Below are 20,821 nucleotides of genomic sequence, written 5' to 3' on the forward strand. Positions count from 1 at the left end.
GCCTTCAAAAATAATGAATATTTTACTACACAACAGAAAATACTATAAAGTACAGTTAATAGAAATAACCCTAATACAGTAAGAGTTTGCTGTGTTTTGTTCTATTTAACCATTTTAAAAGTCATCTGGTGCTATTTGTCCTATTTCATACTGATTTTGGAACATTTTGGTTATATATATATAAAAAACATGGGAGGGCACAGCGGCACAGTGGCCTAGTAGTTAGCATTGTCACCTTAAACCTCCAGGTTTTGGGTTTGCTTCCCACTTCTAGTCTGTGTTCATGAAGTTCGCAGGTTCTCCCTGTGCTTGGTGGATCCAGGTACTCTGGTTTCCTCCCACAGTCAAAAGACATGCAGATTAGCCCGATATGCTGTTCCCAAATTGCCTGCAATGTGTGAATAAGTGTGTGTGACTGTCTGTATGTGTGTGAGCGTGTGTGTGCCCTGATAGATTGGCACCCTGTCTGTCCAGAGTGTACCCCGCCTTGTGCCCTAAGTCTTCTGGGATAGGCTCCAGGCCCCCCACAACCCTGTTTACAGGATAAAGCGGTACAGACGATGAGGGGGTGGTTCCAAGACATTTTGAGAACATTTGCATTTGGTTTCTAAAGCATTCTGAGATTTTTGGTTTTTAAAAACATTACATTTGACAAGGAGTATGGATTATGGATTATGGTTCAGAGATCATTCCTCTAAAAGTGCCATAACTAAGGGCACTTTTAGTATTTATTATTATTATTAATAATAATAATAATAATAATAATAATTATTATTATTATTATTATTATTATTATTATTATTATTATAACAATACCACTGCGACTACTACTACTACTAATAATAATAATAATAATAACAATAATAACTGGCTCACCCTTCTGGTGTATTTTTTGTGATTAGATCAACAAGAAACATTACAGAAATTCCTAGAATATTAGTTACAAAAAAATGTAAATATATATAATAAATTAAAATGTTTTTAAACTGTTTTAGGAACCACAACTAAAAAAAGAACTAAAAATAAATAAATAAATAAATAAAAAAGAATGTTTTGAAAACCACAAGCAAATTGTAAAAGATGGAGATTGTGGCTTAACTGATTAATCGATTGGGTTGTGGGGACAAAACATATACTATACATACAAAAAATCTAGTGCATTACTCATTAAGACAATCACATGAATATAAATTCAGCTTCCCTGCTTTATTAACTCTGGGTTTAGCAGATTTACAGAAGAGAAAAACATCTGTTTTTAACACAGCAAATTCTAAGCCTCCTAGTCACTTTGCAATTCTATAATGACATACTTTTATAATAGCCTCTGTTCTTCTGGAAAGGCTTTCAGGTTGGAATGTCAGTGCTCGTTTATCCACAAGAGCACTGTCTTGGCCATCCATGTCTATGGAGTTCATAGGCATATAAAATGTTTGAAGTAAATCCCTGTAGTTCTTCTCGCTCATTTACTCACTCATCATCTATACCATTCCAAACTGTATGTAAAGTCGCGGGGGGCCTGGATCCTATCTCCAGAGACTAAGAGCATGAGTTGGGGTACCATCCTGGATGGAGTGCCAATCTATCACATGGCACACACACTCACACACACACTACTGGCAATTTGGGAACGGCAATTAGCCTAATCTGTATGTCTTTGGACTGTGGAAGTAAACCCACCAAGCATGGGGAGAACATGCAAACTCCATGCACACAGACCTGAGGTGGGAATCGACCCCGGACTAGATTGACAGTGTTTACCATTGCCAGTCCATGCTGATCCCTGTAGTTTAAGTAATATACAATTGTAATGCTAGAGCATATAATGAAATTCTAGACACTTTTGGAATGGTGGCATGGTAAAGTAATGGTTAGCAAGTGGCCTTCCACCTACAAGGTTCAGGGTTCGATTCCCATCTCAGATCTGTGTGCATGGAGTTTGCATGTTCACTTCTTGCTTGGTGGGTTTCCTCTCACATTCCAAGGACAGGCTGATTAGATTAACTGGTGTGTGTCCCTGTGTGTGTGTGTGCCCTACAATGGATTGACATCCTGTTGTACCCTGCCTTGTTCAAAAAAGTCTCCTGGGATAAGCTACAGACCACCAGTGACCTTGTACTCATGATAAGCAGTATAGAGGGTGATGATGATTTTTGCATGTCTTTGGACTGTGGCTCTGTTTTAAGGGAGTTACTGATCGGAAGGTCGGTAGTTCGAGCCCCATCTCTACTAGGTTGCCGCTATTAGGCCTTTGAACAAGGCCCTTAATACCGTCTGCTTTAGGTGCGAAGTAAAAATTGTTAGCTCTGTGATCTGAGCCCTGTCTACTAATAAAGCTGGGATATGTAAAGAATAAAGAATTTTACTGTGAGGTAATGTATATGTGACGAATACAGTCACATACAATGTAAATTGTTACAGTACAGTAAAAAATAATATGGAATAAAATAAAGTGGAAAGTAGTAATATGTAAAATTTATAAAATGTAAGAATGTAAAAAAAAGTAAGAACTGTGCAAAAATCTGCTCCAGCGGCACTGTAACCTGGCTGACCCTGAGCTCTGACCCCAGCTTCCTAACTGCTATTTGTGAAAAAATAATTTCACAGTGCTGTAAGGTACATGTGACAAATCATTTATCATTATTATTATTATTATTATTATTATTATTATTACAACTGGCTCGCACTCATCCTGGACACTCATGGACACTTATGGACACATTCATGAACACTTCAATTTATATTTCATTACCTGGATCATTGCACACGAGTCACTTTAATAAGTCACTTACATGCATATTTGCACCTCCCCAGTCATTTTTTTTATTTACACAAAATTTTCCATTTTTTCTATATTTTTCTACATAGCACATAATATTTTTTTATTTATTTCACCTAGCGAAATTTTATTTCCTATTGTATTTCTTAAGTAAAGCTGATACTTTTAAGGTCACTGGCGGTCGTGTAAGCATTTCACCGCATATCGTACTGTGTTTGACTGTGTATGTGACAAAAACATAAAATTTGAATTGAAAAATTTTAATTTATCATAGATTGTAGGGCTGCAATACCGCTTGTCATCAATAGGAGGCAGTAGCGAAACCTTTCACCGTGAAAGCCACTGTATGGGCGACTGATGAACAAGCGCTGGCTGTCACAGCGCCTCGGTTTGCACTGCGTTTGCGCAGCATTTTTTCCCCCAAATCCAAGATGGCGGTGCAAGAAACAGCTGCTCAACTCTCTATGGCTCTGAAGGTTCAGGAATATCCAACTTTGAAGGTTAGCAACCGCGTTGTTTTTAAATGAAGACACCCGCGCGAGGTGTATGTGCGGGTTCAGGTGGTTGAGTTCGGCCGTGTGGCGAAAACCGGAGTTTAAATGGGATGTCAGGCGATTTGGAATCAATGCGGGTTTGTTTGGGGAGCTAAAGCTAAACAAGTTAGCAAAACAACTCAGCTGAGAGACAGACAGAGAGAGAGAGAGACAGGAGGAGAGAACGAGAGACAAGAGGAGAGAACGAGAGATGAGTTAATATCAGGGTTTTAATGGATATTCTTGAATTGAGAATGGTTTCATTTTAAGGCTGTGAATGTAACGCATCTCCGCTCTGCTTTTGTTTAGTAAAAACCCTGGATGTCACTCACTATCAGCGCTCTGATGCTCATCGGATCGTGTTATAGCCTCCCCTGCAGGCAAGGGCTGTTTCAGCAAAAATAAATCAACGCTTTAACCGTACAGTAGGCCAGATTGCATTGCATTGCATTGCTGCTGCGTAACTCAGGTTATTTGTCATCCTTGACGTTATCTAGCAACCAGTCTGACCTCCCTAGTGACTGCACAGTCTGTGCACACATGCAGACACAGCAGAGCTGCTGATCATCCATGCACATCAATGCTTCACGATTCACCTCTCTTGCTTTTTTTTTTAAAATCATGGCAGATCATGTCATGGCCGCTTTGCCACCTTTGTTCTCTGCGCCACTCTGCCTTTTTCTTTTTTTTCTTTTTCTTTTCTTTCCTTTTGCATGCAGTGAGGCTGCACGGGAGAGAGAGAGACTCATGTTGAGATCAGACGCTTGATATTCATCCGGGGATTCATTGGAAAGGGACCTGCCTTCCTCGCTTGCCTTTCATTTCCGTCCCTGTGCACGCATGCAGAATTTAAATGCTACTGTCATCTGCTCGTTTGTCCCTCTGCTTCCTGTCAGATGGTACTAGAACATCGAGATCATTTTACCTCCACTGTTCTGTTCGAGCATGGATTTCTTTATTATAGGTCGGATTAATACGCGCATAATAAACACGCAATATTTTCGTCTGTTTGTTTGCTTGCAGTTCATTTAAAAAAATCTCTATAGGGTTCTGGGATTTTTCTGCATTTTTTTTCGCATGCGGATATGCCTTGTTGAGACGACACTAACTTTATTAAGCACCCAGTGCAACCATGGTGTGCAGAAAAGCATCTCCGGATGATGCACAGTATGTTTAAGTTAGAGGCAGATGGACTAGAACAGCAGAAGACTATGTTGAGTTACAATCCTGACAGCTGAGAACAGTAATTTGACAAGACAGAGTGTGTACAGTCTTACTGAAACTCTAGATCACAAGAGTTCCTGTCTGGAACCAGCAAACACAACACAGTGAGAGTTACTGGGACCATTTATGAGAGTGAGTCAAAAATCCATTCCACACTTGGGTTATATTAACAACATCTTGTCAGCGCTTTCCAGTCGAGGCTACTGTTCATTTGCATTAGTTCCACTTGTGATTTGCACGGAAGAAGAGAAGCGTGCAGTGAAAATTTCTTTTTTTAACTTTTTTTTTTATTAAAATTTTTTTGGTTGGTCTAAGGGTGTACCTGATACTGTTATTTATCAAACACTTTGTTGTGGACAAGTTTGTATGGAGGAATTGTTTTGTCTTCGAAGGAGTGTGTATGAATAAATACAGAAGTCACACAAGTGTAAGCCTCAAAAAGGAGCTGAACACCCGTCCACGCCCATGGCCAACGACAAATGTCTGCACATTTCTGCCCACACTGTCGACGCTTTGCAGAAATTTTGTTTTGGGGTGTTAAAGCATCCTTCCCTATAGTCCGGACCTTGGTCTATTGGATTTTCACTTGTTTGGTCCCCTGAAAGCCCTACGAGGATAAAGATTCACTTCTGATGAAGAAGCGAAGACAACATTGCATTTGTGGCTCTCGGCTTATCCTAAAACCTTTTCTTTTTTTAAAACAATAATGAAATAAGAAAGCTTGTTGACCGATGGACCAAGTGCTTTTAAAAGCAATTTAGATTATGTGTAAAATGATGTGTTTAATTATCTTTTTTTTAGTATTTGTCTTTTCACTGGCCACTTCATTAGGTACACCTTATTAGCAGTGGGATGGACCCTTTTAGCCTTCAGAACTGCCTTTATTCTTTATGAACTAGATTCAACAAGGTGCTGGAGGAAAACATTCCTTAGACTTTTTGGTCCACATTGACATCATGGCATTGTGAAGTTTACATCCCTGATGCGAATCTCCCGTTCCACCACATCCCGAAGGTGCTCTATTGGATTGAGGTCTGGTGTCTGTGGAGGCCGCTTGAGTACAGTGAACTCACGGTCTTTTTCAAGAAACCAGTTTGAGATGATTTCAGCTTTGTGGATCCATGCTATCATGTTGTTTACTACTATCTGAATGTCGCACACAGAAATAATCAAGACTCATCAAATCGGGCATTTTTCCAATCGTTTCTTGTTTAATTTTGGTGAGACTGTGTGAATTGTATTTTCAGTGCTCTAGCGCCCTATCATCTGGAGATCATGAGTTCGATTCCCGGGTGATACTGTAACCTCTTGCAGCCGGAGTGGTAATCACTATAAATTGTCACATATTTTCAGCCCTCCCGACTGAGTGGTAGCAGTAGCCCTAATGTGGGAGGCTCCTAGTGACGGGGAGGAATTGGACACGACAAAATTAGGGAGAAAATCTGTGTGATTTTCCCAAAATCTGTGTGAAATCCCAGTTTATCAGCAGATTCAAAAATACTTAAAGCAGTATTGAGTGCTTAAAAATACAAATGTTATTCTATTTTTTTGAAATGCAATATACCTAGACCATGTACCTGTAATATGAATAAATAAAATTAATAATTAGTTGTTGTAATAAAACAACAATACAGTAGGAAACATAATATCTCACAGGACATATGACCATAACTTTCTGGACACCTGACACACATCTACACCTAAGCGTCCTTGTTGAAAATTTTAGATGACTCGTTATGTGCTGATAATAATCTCATCTGCCCAGGGAAGGCTTGCCACTAGATTTTGGAGCATTTTGGCTGAGGCGATTTGTGTTTATTCAGTTAGAAAAACATTAGTGAGGTCATGCGCTGATGTTGGATGAGAAGGCTTGGGGTGCAGTCGGTGTCAGGGTTCTCGAGTTCTTCCACTCCAGCCATGTCTCACTTTGTACACAGGGGCATCATCATGATAAAACTGGTTGGGGTCTATACCCCTTTCCCCCCACTCTGGTTCTATACCCCTTTCCTACCAAGGTGATTCCAGAGCTAGTTTCGGAGCCGGTGCCCAATTTCGAACCAGTCCTTTGGGCCCATTAGACAGAAAAACCTGTTCCATGGCAGCACCATTACTGTACTGGGCAAAACAAAGAATCACTTACACCGTCACTTGGGGGGGGGGGGGATTATCATGACCTACTAAAAGTTTGTGATAATGTTAAAAAAAAAAGGACTCAATATGCAATAGGCAGCTCAAATGCTGTCTAGTAATTATAGAGCCAGGAGAATTACTCTCAATGCCCTGTGGAAGTTGTTGTGCTTGCCTCTAGCAGTAAATTACAAAAATGCTTTTCTTTTTTTGTTTTTAACCAGTTCTGGGAGACTATAGACGTACACAGATGTGACGTAATGACGTGACACTCATGGAAAAACAAAGCCAGTTCTTATGAGCATCGCTGTTAAACCGTCTCTGAACCTGCACTAACACTAGTCCTGAACTAGCACATGGTTTTACTTTTTTTTGACATTATAACTTTATATTAGAATCTTATCTCTTTATATTGGTGGTTGTTGTTTAAAAAAGATTTCAGAAACAAGAAAACGCTGATTATGTCAAACATTCTTGAATCAATTATTATTGTTATTTTAAAAAAAGGCCTACTCAGGTTTAGTACAAAATAATTTGTAATGTTGTAGTGTTGATATATATATTTATTATTATTTTGATTTAAAAAATTTTTTTAACAGCAATAATTTAGTAGGGATGAAAATCACCAGGGATCACCCGATACAATAGTATCACGATACCCGGCAGACAATACTATTTGTATTATATAAGTATCTGGATTTTATAAATATTTTGAACCGATGTTAACCTTTTTTTTTGTGTGTGTCCCACATTTTATATTCAACCTTTACAAATAACTTGCCCCCACCACACAGGACACTGTGCTGCCTGCCATGTGCCAAATTTTGCTACCTCGAATGCAAACATACTCATTAAAAAACTTTATACTTTATATCAAATATCAGCTAGAGTGATATATATACAGTGAGGTCAATAAGTATTTGATCACCCTGTGATTTCGCAACTTCTCTTACATAGAAATCATGGGTGCATTTCCACTGTAAGATACAGAATCTAAAAAGAAAATCTGGAAATCACATGTATGTATGATTTTTTTTTAACAATTTATTTGTGAATTACTGTGTCAAATAAGTATTTGATTACTTGCTTATCAGCCAGATTTCTGACCTTCAGAGACCTGTTATTTTGCTTTTAAATAGTCCAGCTACACATGATTCTAAATTAGTAGCATCTCTTCGAGGTCTTTAGCTGTCATAAAGACACCTGTGCGCACCACAATCAGCCAAAGTCTAAGTAGATACATGGGGTATCAATGATGCTAAGAATGGTGAAGAATCAGCCCAGAACTACACAGGAGGAGCTGGTCAATGCCATGAAGAGAGCTGGGACCATCGTTTCCAAGGCTACTATCAGTAATACACTAAGATGTCATGGTTTAAAATCTTGCATCGCACGGAAAGTTTCCCTGCTTAAGTCAGCACATTTGCCAGGGACCATCTGGATGATCCAGAGGAGTCATGGCAGAAAGTCCTGTGGTCAGATGAGACCAAAGTAGAACTTTTTGGTCTTAACTCCATTCGCCGTGTTTGTAGGAAGAAAAATGATGAGTATCATCCCAATAATACCATACCTACAGTGAAGCATGGGGCTGGAAGCATCATGCTCTGGGGGTGTTTTTCTGCACAGGGGACAGGACAACTGCACTGTATTAAGGAGAGGATGAACGGGGCCATATATTGTGACATATTGGGCAAAAACCTCCTTCCCTCAGTCAGAGCATTAAAGATGGGTCGTGGCTGGGTCTCCTAACGACCCAAAGCACACAGCCAGGAAAATCAAGGAGTGGCTCCGTAAGAAGCATATGGACTATTTAAAAGCAAAATAACAAAATGTTCAAAAATCTGTCTAATAAGTAAGTGATCAAGTACTTATTTGACACAGTAATTCCCCAAAAAAAAAAAAAAAAAAAAATCATACAATGTGATTTCCGGATCACATTGTATGATTGATATATATATATATATATATATATATATATATATATATATATATATATATATATATATATATATATATAAATACACACACACAGTGAGGTCAATAACTGTTTGATCATTCTGTGATTTTGCAAGTTCTCTTACTTAGAAATCATGGAGGGGTCTGTATCGTGGCAAAAGGAAAGCATTTAAGGTGATGACGAATTGTTCTTGTGTTTCCCCTGCAGGTTCCTTATGAGACTTTAAACAAACGCTTCCGCGCAGCACAGAAGAACATCGACCGTGAGACGAGTCACGTGACCATGGTGGTGGCTGAGCTGGAGAAAACCCTGAGCAGTTCCTTCCCTGTGGTGGACTCTGTAGTCTCCCTGCTGGACGGCGTGGTGGAGAAATTGAGCGCGCTCAAACGGAAGGTAAGTTAATGTAGGAACGTTACATTAATAATATGTCATTTGGCAGACGCCCTTATCCAAAACGACTTACGGTTTTATCTCTTTATACATCTGAGCAGTTAAGGGCTCAAGGGCCCAACAAGGACAACTTGATGGTCCTGGAATTTGATCCCAGGACCTTCAGAACCGTAGTCCAATGCCTTAACCACTGAGCCACCCCTGACGTTATTCCGTAGCAGGTTACTAAGGTGCAGTGAAGGGAGTCTGTTTTTCCTTCAAGCTGGCTAGTTCTTGTTTCTAGAACTTTCCATCTTAGATGAGACACTTCTCAGTCTACAAGGTTTATTTCAATGTTAGTAGGAAAATGCTGCTGGACTGAATTGTAGGATGAGTGATGGAATGAGTCAGAGCATTACTTTATTGTTCTACAACCATAATGTCTTGTTTCTGCAATGTTTTGAGGATTTTTAGCAACTTAAATACTCGAACTGCAGGGTTATTGCTAGTTTTCATTCTGACAAAATGTTCATTAAGAGGTTGCACAGATTGAACATTTAAAACTTTCTTTTATTTGTCATAGCACGATTTGTAAATTTAAAAGCTGAGCATGAAATGTACCTGCGTAAAAAACAACAACAAAGTAAATCACAAACCAACATGTTTGTGATTGAAAGAGTTTATTTGGTGGAACAACTTACTAATCAAGTCAACACGGTGGTGTAGTGGTTAGCACTGTCGCCTTGCACCTCCAGGGTCCAGGTTCGTGTCCCGTCTCTGTATGCATGGAGTTTGCATGTTCTTCCCATGTGTGGTGGGTTTCCACCGCGTACTTTGGAATTCCCAGGGAATACTTCCCCAAAGCATTTGGCGTTCCCAAATTGCCCGTAGTGTGTGAATGAGTGTTTGCCCTGTGATAGATTGGCACCCTGTCCAGGGTGTACTCTGCCTCGTGCCCTAAATCTCCCGGGATTGGCTCCAGGCTCATGTGATGCATCAAATAAATAAGCGTGATGTTTTTGTACACATAAATAACAAGCCTACAATTTGACTAGAGTGTGCGCCAAAAAATACAGTACTGGCACGAAAAGACTTCGTCGTCAACTATGAGTTTATTTCTCGTGAAAGAAACTAACATACTATTAGCATGTAATTTACCGCAGTAAGCATATTATAGTGATAGTGTTCATATCGTTCACGCAGATTCTCAACCCGGATTCCCAGAACAAAGTTCGTTGTTGCTGCAAACTCCTGCGAAAGAAGACGATTTGCTGGCCTAATGCAGGAACAGTTCTTTGCGGATTTTCACAGTTGAACACGCTCTCCTTTAACATTCCACACAAGTAGGCGTCAGGTGGTGTAAGATCATGGGAATGGGATGGGGTAAAGAAAGAAATTGTCCCGCCACCTTTTTTTTAATCCCGCGTTTACAAACCGCTTCCGTATGAGCGGAAATAATACTCGACTATGAATACTTCTTCCTCCGTGGAGAGACTCATTTTCAACAACACAACTTCCTTTTGACGTTGGAACACGTACAGCTGGAGCTTTGCCCTGTTGACAAACGCACATGCACGTCTGAGATGTGCGAGTTTCAGTACTGTATGTTTTGTCGTTCATACAAGTTACTTGTAAGAAAGGAGTTCATGGATGTTTTTGGATATTTTTTTTAATTAAAAAATGTGTCTGGCCACAAAATGTTCAAGAGCTTACGGTCATTAATAGTGCATTACAACATCTTTTGCACCATGGACCAGTTGACAGTTGACTTATGTATGTATCGCATGCTCGTATCAACGCATGATAAATATAATATACAGTTAACGTAGAATCTGCGCGAATGCCTGAGCTCGTGTCCTTGCGAGACGACGGTCCCATCTGGGGGTGGCGGGTGATGAGGACGACGACACTCGAAGTGTGTTCCTTAGGTCTCGTCTGTTTCACAAGTCGTTTTTAGATAGGGAAGGAACCTTTTGACCTTGGAGGACTTAAATATAAGGAAATTTCCAACTCACCTTAGACTGAAAAGCTACTTGGACTAAGGACTAAGGAAGCGTTTCTACTAAACTAAGAAGTTGTCCAATTGACATGACTTATGTTCCAGGACTAGGTTGGCATTTTCTCTTTAATGCAGGTTTTTTTTATTTCATATTTATTACCAAATCATCCATGGCCCGGTACTGGTTTGCCGCCCGGGGGGGGGAGGGGGGCTTCTGTCTTAAGATGTTAAAATATTTTTCAGAGCTAGTGGTATTATGTGTCCGTGTGTAAGGACGTCCTCATAATAGTTCAGTGACTCGACTTTGGTGGTTTGACGGTTTCTGGTCATTAAAGATAAGAGATAAGTTTTACCACAATCTAACGCCCCTCGTAACATCTCTTGAAGGCTGCAGAATCCATCCAGGCTGAAGATGAAAGTGCTAAACTGTGTAAGCGACGTATCGAACATTTAAAGGAGCACAGCAGCGACCAGCCGGCGAACGTAAGCGTGTGGAAACGGAAGCGCATGGACCGCATGATGGTGGAGCACCTGCTGCGCTGTGGATACTACAACACCGCCGTCAAGCTCGCCAAACAAAGTGGGATCGAGGTGGGTCTCTCTCTGTCTCTTTTCCTCTTAAATAAGTGACCAAAACTAAAAATATAAAGCTTCTTCACTGACACTGATTTAAAAATAAATTAATTGAATTGATGTCTGTATATATTTGCCAGGATTTGGTCAATATTGAGATGTTCCTCACTGCAAAAGAAGTGGAGGAATCACTTGAAAGGCAGGAAACGGCTACCTGCTTGGCCTGGTGCCATGACAACAAGTCTCGTCTGAGGAAAATGAAGGTAAATCTGTTCGTTAGGTAGATCTGAGTTTAGAATTACAAGCAACGTTCAAGTCAAACCAAGACTTTTGGTTTTGCAGAGTAGTAACAACACAGTTATCAACAAAAGTTCACTTTACTTCGTCATACCCTCCCCTGCCGCTCTAATGCACTTCACCCATTGGGCTCAGAGACACCTCGGCCAGGATCGAAATTCACGGACGTACAGCCTTCTTTAAAACGTTCAAACTATTCATATAACCATACTGTGCCTGAAGTCTTCTGTAAAGATCAATCAGTTTTTTTCATGCAGACATTTCTTCACAAGTCCTGGTTTGACCTGAACGCCCCTCGTGTAAATCAGAGAGCTTTAGTTTTGGCTGAACCATCTTTAAAGGGCCGGTAAATATCTATAGGCTAGCACACTCGTGAAAGCAGCACAGGAAATTTGATCTTTTGCTGTGTCTTTAATATTTTTTCCTTTTCTCTCAGAGCTGTCTGGAGTTCAGTTTAAGGATCCAGGAATTTATCGAGCTCATCCGACAGAACAAACGCATGGACGCAGTACGGTACGGTGACCACTCCCTCTTTTTAATCAAAACAGATTGAATCATGTACATATAGTTTGTAATTAATGATCTGTGCGTGTTGTAGACATGCACGGAAACACTTCAGCCAAGCAGAAGGCGGGCAGCTGGATGAGGTTCGGCAGGTGATGGGGATGCTGGCGTTTCCTTCGGACACTCACATTTCACCATACAAGGTAAGGTTTACGAACCGACTAGCTTCCTAGATCTAGGATTTAACTTAATGCAAGGCAGGCTGTGATGTGTTTTGTTCCTTTTATAGCTTGGTAGTTACTAGCAAATGGACCTGAAACTGGAGACTCCCTCCACAAATCGGTGCAAAAGCTTTCCGTATTTTTAATCACTTAAATATTATGCAGTATAAATTCCATAGAAACAATAATGTAACACCTTCTGATCAATCCAGTTAGATAATTCAGGAAAGTTTTTAGAATACATTGCTTTTTTAGGACATGCTCAACTAACATAACGTATACACATGATTATTTTGATCCCCGCCCCCCCCCCCAAAGTTCCAGGATTCAGATTGGCCAAGATACTAATCTGGGAATTTTCATGGGCTTGCATATATTTATTTGTTTGTTTATTTTTTAATTTAATTTCTGTGCGCTATATTAGCATTAATTGCAGAAGATAATAGAGGTTTAGCTCAACTGTTTGAAGTTTATAACGCCCACTATCCACTAAGAAATCCAGCCTAATTACATTTCAAGGTTGAGATTGGAAAAATGCTAAGGAAAATTGGTTTCTTAAAAGATGTGAACAGACTCAATGAAATGATCTACAGGAAGCTGCTTGTTTCTTTGTAGGACCTTCTGGATCCAGGCCGCTGGAAAATGCTGATCCAGCAATTCCGATACGACAATTACAGATTACACCAGCTGGGGAACAACTCTGTGTTCACCATCACTCTGCAAGCCGGGCTGTCTGCCATCAAAACCCCGTATCCTCACAGTAATAGGCTTTGATTACTTTCGACACACCATGTTCTTCTAGCAGAGTGTAGAGTTACAGTTAACACATTCTTGGTATGCTGTTGAGTGCGTATTGAATTGTGCTCTAGAATTATACTTAATATACAATACTAAGATTTTCCTTTCCTTTTCTTTTTTTCTCCATGCAAAAAAATTAGAACTGCTAGCATTTAGCCATGGCTTCAATTATGGTGACCATTTGTCACATATGTTTTGTCTTGCTATATATCATTTTCAACAGAATAAGGTTCAGGTGATATTGAACTTCCTCCTCTCACCCAAGTCGTTGCCCTTGACTCTTGGCTCACAGACAGTGTTACAAAGAGGATGGTTCCTCTAAAAACCCAGACTGTCCTGTATGCAGTAAATCCTTGAACAAACTGGCTCAACCGCTCCCTATGGCCCACTGCGCAAACTCTCGTCTGGTGTGTAAAATCTCCGGAGAGGTCATGAACGAGAACAACCCACCCATGATGCTGCCTAATGGCTATGTTTATGGTTACAATGTGAGTACTGTTACATGACACTTTTATTTAGGGGAAAAAAAGTAGTGTGTGTGTGTGTCTCTCTCTCTCTCTCTCTCCCTCTCCTCCCTCCCTTTTATTTTTGTCTTTCATCCTTGTAAAATAACAAAAGTCTATAGAAAAGATTTTTCTTAGGAAACCAGTTGATGTTATTTTTTTAAGAATCTGTGGACATTTGTCCTACTTCTGCTGCTGACCTTGACTCTCTCACTTGCCTTAGCAGGTCTCATGCAGCTTGGGTTATGTCTTTATAATGGAAGAAAAATAATTTATAAATATAATTTCTTTAATGTTTAGAAATCTGGGGCGGTATTCATAAAACTTCTTAGTGCAAAGAGTTGCTCCTAGTGACGGAATTCTTAGAAAATTGTTTACCAGTTTCTTCTTAAAATCAAAGAGTAGGTTTTTTAACGTACATCAAATATCTTAACTGATTAAAAGAGCTCCTACGGTTAAAAGCTGTTAAGAGTTGTGGAGAGCCTTGGAGAGTTTTTTAAAGCAGATGAGAAAATAATATATGGATAAAGACGAAGTACTTGCCTGCATGTTACCAATCTCGCAAGGACACGCCAGCAGTCACAGGACAATTACTTTTAGTCCAGTTACTTTCCAATAGATCAAGTGCAAAAATGACCAGCATGGTGGATAAGCTGAAAATAAGTTAAAGCAAATAAATATGTGTGATTTGGGTAAAATCGGCAAAAAATGCTGCTTGTTATTTTTAAAGTAAAGACTTGTATCATAATGATTATCTCATCACTTTGTAGTTATGCATGGGTCATTTTTCATGCCCGCACCAGATCCGACCCGATCCGATAGGACCTGAGCTGCTCTAACCTTTACAAATCAAGCACCGCACAGACACACATCGACCCACAAAAAAAAAAAACATGATGAATTTTATTAGCACCAGTCTGATACATGGGACAGAAGAACGCACTGTCAGCAAACAGCCGTGAAACGAGGGAGCATTTTACTCTTTGTCCCAGAGGAGGGAGGAACTAATAAATACTGAATAGTAAATGGAAAAAAAATTATAAACGTATTGTTAGACTTAGGACCAAAACAGAGTTTTTGTGAAGTCTGTGTAACCGCAGTGTAGAAAAAAAGCTAATGCATTTAGGGGAAAAAGTCAGTCTCTAATAATAAATCTGCCTGTGTGTGTGTATGTGCGCGCGTGTGTATGTGCGCGCGTGTGTATGTGCGCGCGTGTGTATGTGCGCGCGTGTGTATGTGCGCGCGTGTGTATGTGCGCGCGTGTGTGTGTGGTGACAGAGAAAGTGCCAGAATAAGGGAAAAGAAAGCAGAAAGTGATTTTTTTTTCCCCTGAATATTTATTAATAATTAGGCTGACTCCGAATATACTTTGTTAGTCATGGACCTGCCCACAATATTTTTTTCTAAAGATCTTTCAAAACCGCACATTTTTAGCTTAATTTTTTTTTGACATCTTTAGAAGAATGCGAGACGGCATGTTGGTGTAGTGGTTAGCACTGTCGCCTTGCACCTCCAGCGTCCGGGGTTGGATTCCCCGTGCTTGGTGGGTTTCCTCCTCGTACTTCGGTTCCCTCCCACAGTCCAAAGACATGTAGGTTAGGTTGATTGGCATTCCCAAATTGCCCGTAGTGTTTAAATGAGTGTGTGATTGTGTGTATGTGTGTGATTGTGTGTATGTGTGTGCCCTGGGAGGGATTGGCACCCTGTCCAGGGTGTACCCCGCCTCGTGCCCTAAGCCTCCTGAGATAGGCTTCAGGTCCCTGCGACCCTGAATACAGGATAAAGCGGTGTAGAAGAAGAGTGAGTGAGTGAGTGAGTGAGAAGAATGCGTCAGACCTATCAATGAGGTCAGCTATGCCTCCTCAGTGAAATCATTGGTCCTAAGTCTAAGACTCACAGCTAGAAGTTTTCTGAGCTGCAATATCTGAGAGGATTTTTTTAATTTCCATGAATATGCACCCCGAAGCTGGTTTTCCTCCTACGCACTAATGCAAAAGTATAAAAAAAAAAAATTAAAAAAAAAAAAGTATGACTGTGACCTGATATGAAATTAATACTCATATCACCTAATTTTTGGCTGACATGACTGAAAATCAATGATTGCCTCTGATAAAATACTTCTATGCAGACAGGACAGGAGTTTTTTCTTTTTTTTTTTAGAATGATTACACCGCTGATCTCCAGCAGTGTTTACCGGATGTTGTTCCAGTACAGACCAAGAGATTTGTACAATCTATACAAAGGCACATTCAAGCTGTCTCAATGACTCATGGCAGCCTTTACATTTCTTTACATTTGTCACCTCTGTGTGTGTGTGTGTGTGTGTGTGTGTGTGTGTGTGTACGGGTGCATCTCAATAAATTAGAATATTATCGATTTTTTTTTTTTAGTAATTTAATTTACAAATTTAAATCCGTATATTATATAGAGTCATTACACGCAGACTGCTGTATTTCAAGGGTTTATTTCTTTTAATTTGGATGATTATGGCTCACAGCTAATGAAAACCCAAAATTTAATATTTCAGAAAATGTTAATATTGTGAATGAGCTCAATACTGGAGACTTGGATGTCACACAATTAACTCAAAACACCTGCAAAGGTTTCCTTTCAGCAAAGGTCACTGCTGAAGAAGCTGGCTGTTCACAGAGTGTTCTATCCAAGCACATTAATGGAAATTTGAAAGAAAGGAAAAACATGGTAGATAAAGGTGCACAAGCAAAAATCCTAACACCTGGTTTAAGTACTATAGTATCCCTGTGCTTGATGGACCAGCAAACTCGCCTGACCTAAACCCCATAGAGAATCTATGGAATGTTGTGAAGAGAAAGATGCGAGACACTAGACCCGACAACGCAGAAGAGCTGCAGGTTGCCATCAGACTGATGATCACCTCCATGCCACGCTGCATTGCTGCAGTAATTCATGCAAAGGGAGTACATGTTCATCCTTTCAGTAGCCCAATATTTCTGTGTTTAAAAATCTTGTTTTATGTTTTAAGTAATATTCAAACTTTCAGGTTTTTGGGTTTTCATTAGCTGTAAGTCATAATCATCAAAATTAAAAGAATAAACACTTGAAATATATCAGTTTGTGTGTAATAAATTTATATAATAAGAGTTTCACTTTTTGATTTGAATTAATAAAATAAATCAACTTTTCAGCGATATTCTAATCTATTGAGATGCGCATGTGTGTGAATATACAGTGAAACTTAGGATTGCGAGTAACGCAGTTTGCTAGTGTTCCGCAAGACTAGCAAAGATTTTTAATAAATTTTGACTTGAAAAAACGAACAAGTCTTGGTTCACGAGTATCATGTATCACGTATGCGCTTCTTGTTTTGACGCCGAGCGTCACGTGATCACACCAGAGCCAATGTTTCTTCTCTCTCGCACGTCGTCCTGCTGGTTCTTAGTGCGCGTGTCTCCCTCATATAATCAACGTCTGTGCACGTGTGTACTGATTACTATAACACTGCGACTACGTGTGTGCGCATAAAACACATTTTATTTTGCGTTTGTAAGCGCATGTATACAGCTCGTGTGTACTGTTTATTATAACACACATGAGTGCGCAAAAGCGAAAGAAAGTTTCATTAGAGAGGTTAAAGATCCAATTTCTCCCTCTTTGTCGTTATGTGCATGCGCGTAACTCCCCCTTTCTGCTTCAGACACATACTGTACATACACACACTCTGCTCTACTCGGAAACACTGCTCTGTCATGATTCTTTTCAAAAGTAAAGTGCAGATTCATTTGTTTGTTTTACTTTACAGCAGTGATTCTGTTAGTATGCGATCACGCGAGTGTCATTACATCTACATCTACATCTAAGCATTTGGCAGACGCCCTTATCCAGAGCGACTTACATTTTTTTTTTTTTTTTATCTCATTATACATCTGAGCAGTTGAGGGTTAAGGGCCTTGCTCAAGGGCCCAACAGTGGCAACTTGGTGGTTGTGGGGTTTGAACCTGGGATCTTCTGAACCGTAGTCCAATGCCTTAACCACTGAGCTACCCCTGGCCATTAGCGACTAGTGTCATTAGCGATTAGTGTTCCTTGCTAATTTTTCTGACAAAACAGTCTTTCCGTTAATGTTTGTGTTTGTGTGAAAATCAAATAAGAGAGGAGAAAGGTTTACTGTGTAAGATGAGAAGGGGGAGGCTGATTCTTCCTCTTACTTTACATACATACACACATGCACAGAACGCCTGCGCGGATAAACGGAAACACTGATCTGTCTGGATTTATTTTAATTTCTTTTATTTTTTTTCCTTTATATTTTGTGTTAATTCTTTTTATGTATTTATTTTTTGGGTTGTAAAATAAATAATTTGAGTTCCCATTATTTCTTATGGGAAAATTTACTTTGATTTATGAGTGTTTTGAAATACGGAATGAATTATGCTCGTAATCTTTTCTAATAAAAAAACTTTTAGAAAACTTTTTCTAATACCCCACTACAATGCATTTAAATATAAATTTCAAGATATAATTGACATCTTAAATTCAGCTATAATTCAAAAGGTTTAACCAGAAATATTGCATTTACTGTTTAGGAATCTAAGGCATGTTACTTGGATCCAAATCCTCCTTTGAAACGCAGTATTTAGTTGCTCCTTGTTTGCAGGGTTTAATTTGTATTCTTCTTAATCCCCTTGAATTAAAGCTGGAAGTCTACATTTCAATCACATCTTTATTCGTTTTTTTTTTTATCCGTGGTGGTGGTGAACAAAGGGAGGAGAAACATGAAAATTGTATGTTTGTCCAAATATTTTTGGCTTTTCTGTTTAATGCAATGAGATTTAAATAATATGCTGATATGTTTTATTTTTTTCTTTCCTATACAGTCTCTCCTGTCTATTCGCCAAGATGACAAGGTGGTTTGCCCCAGAACCAAAGAAGTCTTCAACTTCTCCCAGGCTGAGAAGGTTTACATCATGTGATGAGACCTCGAGAGTTTAGTTCAAGCCTTTCTGTTTTTTTGTAACAACACCCCCCTGGGCTTGAGGAATCCCAAAAACACAAAAAAAGAAAGGAAAGAAACCTAGTTTGAAGGCCTCTGTTCCTCAGCCCATGAGACTGAATTCAGTTGCCCTCCAGAGACCAAACCTTTTCTGAGGGGGGCGGGGTTAAAAAAAAGGTTTCTAATCTATTGGAGGTTTTTACTATACAACTGAATGGTGAAAATAGGGAAGAACAATACATCATTTCAAAAAGGTCGATATTCCGGCATTGTCCTTTATTCGCTTCTTGACAGTTGTGTGACGACAAAAGGACACGGCTCCCACATCATATATTCGAGAGCTTCTGCCTTTTTTAGCGTGCTTAAAAAAAAAAAAAAAAACGACCATTCATTTGAATCACCGGGTGTCCGTGTTATTTTTGGGGTTTTCTTTTTTTAGACAGAAGTCTTTAAAGCCTAATACGGAGCACTTTCTAATATCTTGCCTAAGCACCCGTAAAATCTGTTACCATGAAATGGTTAATTAACACCGCACATTTTCACACACATTCTTACTGCCGTCGCAGTTACCTTTATAGAACATGTAGTAGCGTCAGTGGCAATACTCCGCACATAATTCTCAGTTGATGTAACTAGGTGTAGAAAGACATAACAGTTTGTTGGTAGCTATTTGTGAAGGGTTGGTATAGTAGACTAAACTTTACATCACATGCCGTGTTTTGACAGGTCCATCATTACGATACAGAATACTTGTGACAACTTTTTAGATCAAGTGTAGCAGGATTTTATCATGACTAAGTCTAAACTGTTAAGGTTCTTGAGGACATTCTGTGAGGAAATGAGTTACCAAAAAATTTAAATAATAATAAAAAAAAATAATACTATCGTTCACAGTATCCAGATTTTTGTTTTAGGATTCAAAAGAAATGCATTAATTTAGAGGTGTGCACCTTTTTTTTGGGGTGGTATTAAACCCCATTCTCATTTGCTCTAGGAAAAAGACCGATCTTGCACAGTTCTGGATTTCACACAAAATATATTTTAATGAATTTAGCCAGTTTTATTTTCCTGAACTAGAAAGAATTGAGTAATTCATACCGCCACATCATTTTCCAGGATAAAGCAGGCAGTAAAACCGAACGAACGTCCAGGTCTTTTTTCGTCTCGCAAGCGGATCCTACAGCGATCTAGTCTCGACGCACACCTCTGTATTCATTCACCAAAGCAGCCTGTAGTGTCTGAATCTCAGGTTAGATCGACATCATACTTGCTTCACCATAAAGCCTGACTCACTGTGTCTCCATACCTCACCAGACCATCATTTGTTGCTTCCCATTTCTGAAAAATAGACTGTCTTCCTATTTTGTGTTAGGTCTTAATGGTAAGGGCTACGTAGGTTTGGGATTGATAAGGTCTTAACCACTTTTGTCGTGTGATTTTGAAAAAGAAAAAAAATGCTTCAAATAATCATGAACATTTTTTTTGACGAAGCACTAAATAGTTTTCTGTCGCCGTTCAAGCACACGTTTTCTATTTTAGACTCCACAGCCATCAGATTTTTCCAGTCAGGTAGCGGTTAGGTCGTCTACGAGCACCTATTTTTTTAAGCACACTGTCATGATTTTTTTTTTTTCCTTTATACTTGGCAAGCTGCTTTCAAATGTGCTATTTTATTGTAAGTGTGGAAAAGCTACTTAGATACTGCTCTTGCATGTGTGTATTCATAGAGTAGTTGGGTTGTTAATGTTTAGTCAAATAAAAATATTTGAATAAATGTTGTGGTTGTCGATTACTTACAGTTAAAATCTTACACACTGTATGGGGAGGGGTGGGGCAAATTCATAAACACTTACAAAAATAAAGAAATCTTAACCTTGATAAAAAATGTAAAAAAAAAAAAAAAACACAAAGTGTGCATCATACACTGCTAAACATCCTGTCCTTTATTTTGACCTGCTCTCCTACGATGCG

The 20,821-nt window shown here is 39.3% G+C and overlaps 1 protein-coding gene across 1 annotated transcript; it reads left to right on the plus strand.

The window, feature by feature from the left end:
- The first annotated feature begins 3,153 nt into the window (after positions 1 to 3,153).
- Positions 3,154 to 20,624, plus strand: maea (macrophage erythroblast attacher, E3 ubiquitin ligase). The gene is made up of 9 exons (XM_053506360.1): positions 3,154 to 3,276; positions 8,825 to 9,010; positions 11,373 to 11,576; positions 11,699 to 11,821; positions 12,292 to 12,368; positions 12,454 to 12,562; positions 13,196 to 13,329; positions 13,671 to 13,866; positions 18,735 to 20,624. Exons 1-9 carry the CDS (start codon positions 3,208 to 3,210, stop codon positions 18,828 to 18,830), a joined length of 1,194 nt encoding a protein of 397 aa, XP_053362335.1. The 5' UTR covers positions 3,154 to 3,207; the 3' UTR covers positions 18,831 to 20,624.
- Positions 20,625 to 20,821: the final 197 nt, after the last annotated feature.

Source organism: Clarias gariepinus, chromosome 10 (assembly GCF_024256425.1).
Source record: "Clarias gariepinus isolate MV-2021 ecotype Netherlands chromosome 10, CGAR_prim_01v2, whole genome shotgun sequence".
In the NCBI taxonomy this organism is placed as follows: Eukaryota; Metazoa; Chordata; class Actinopteri; order Siluriformes; family Clariidae; genus Clarias; species Clarias gariepinus.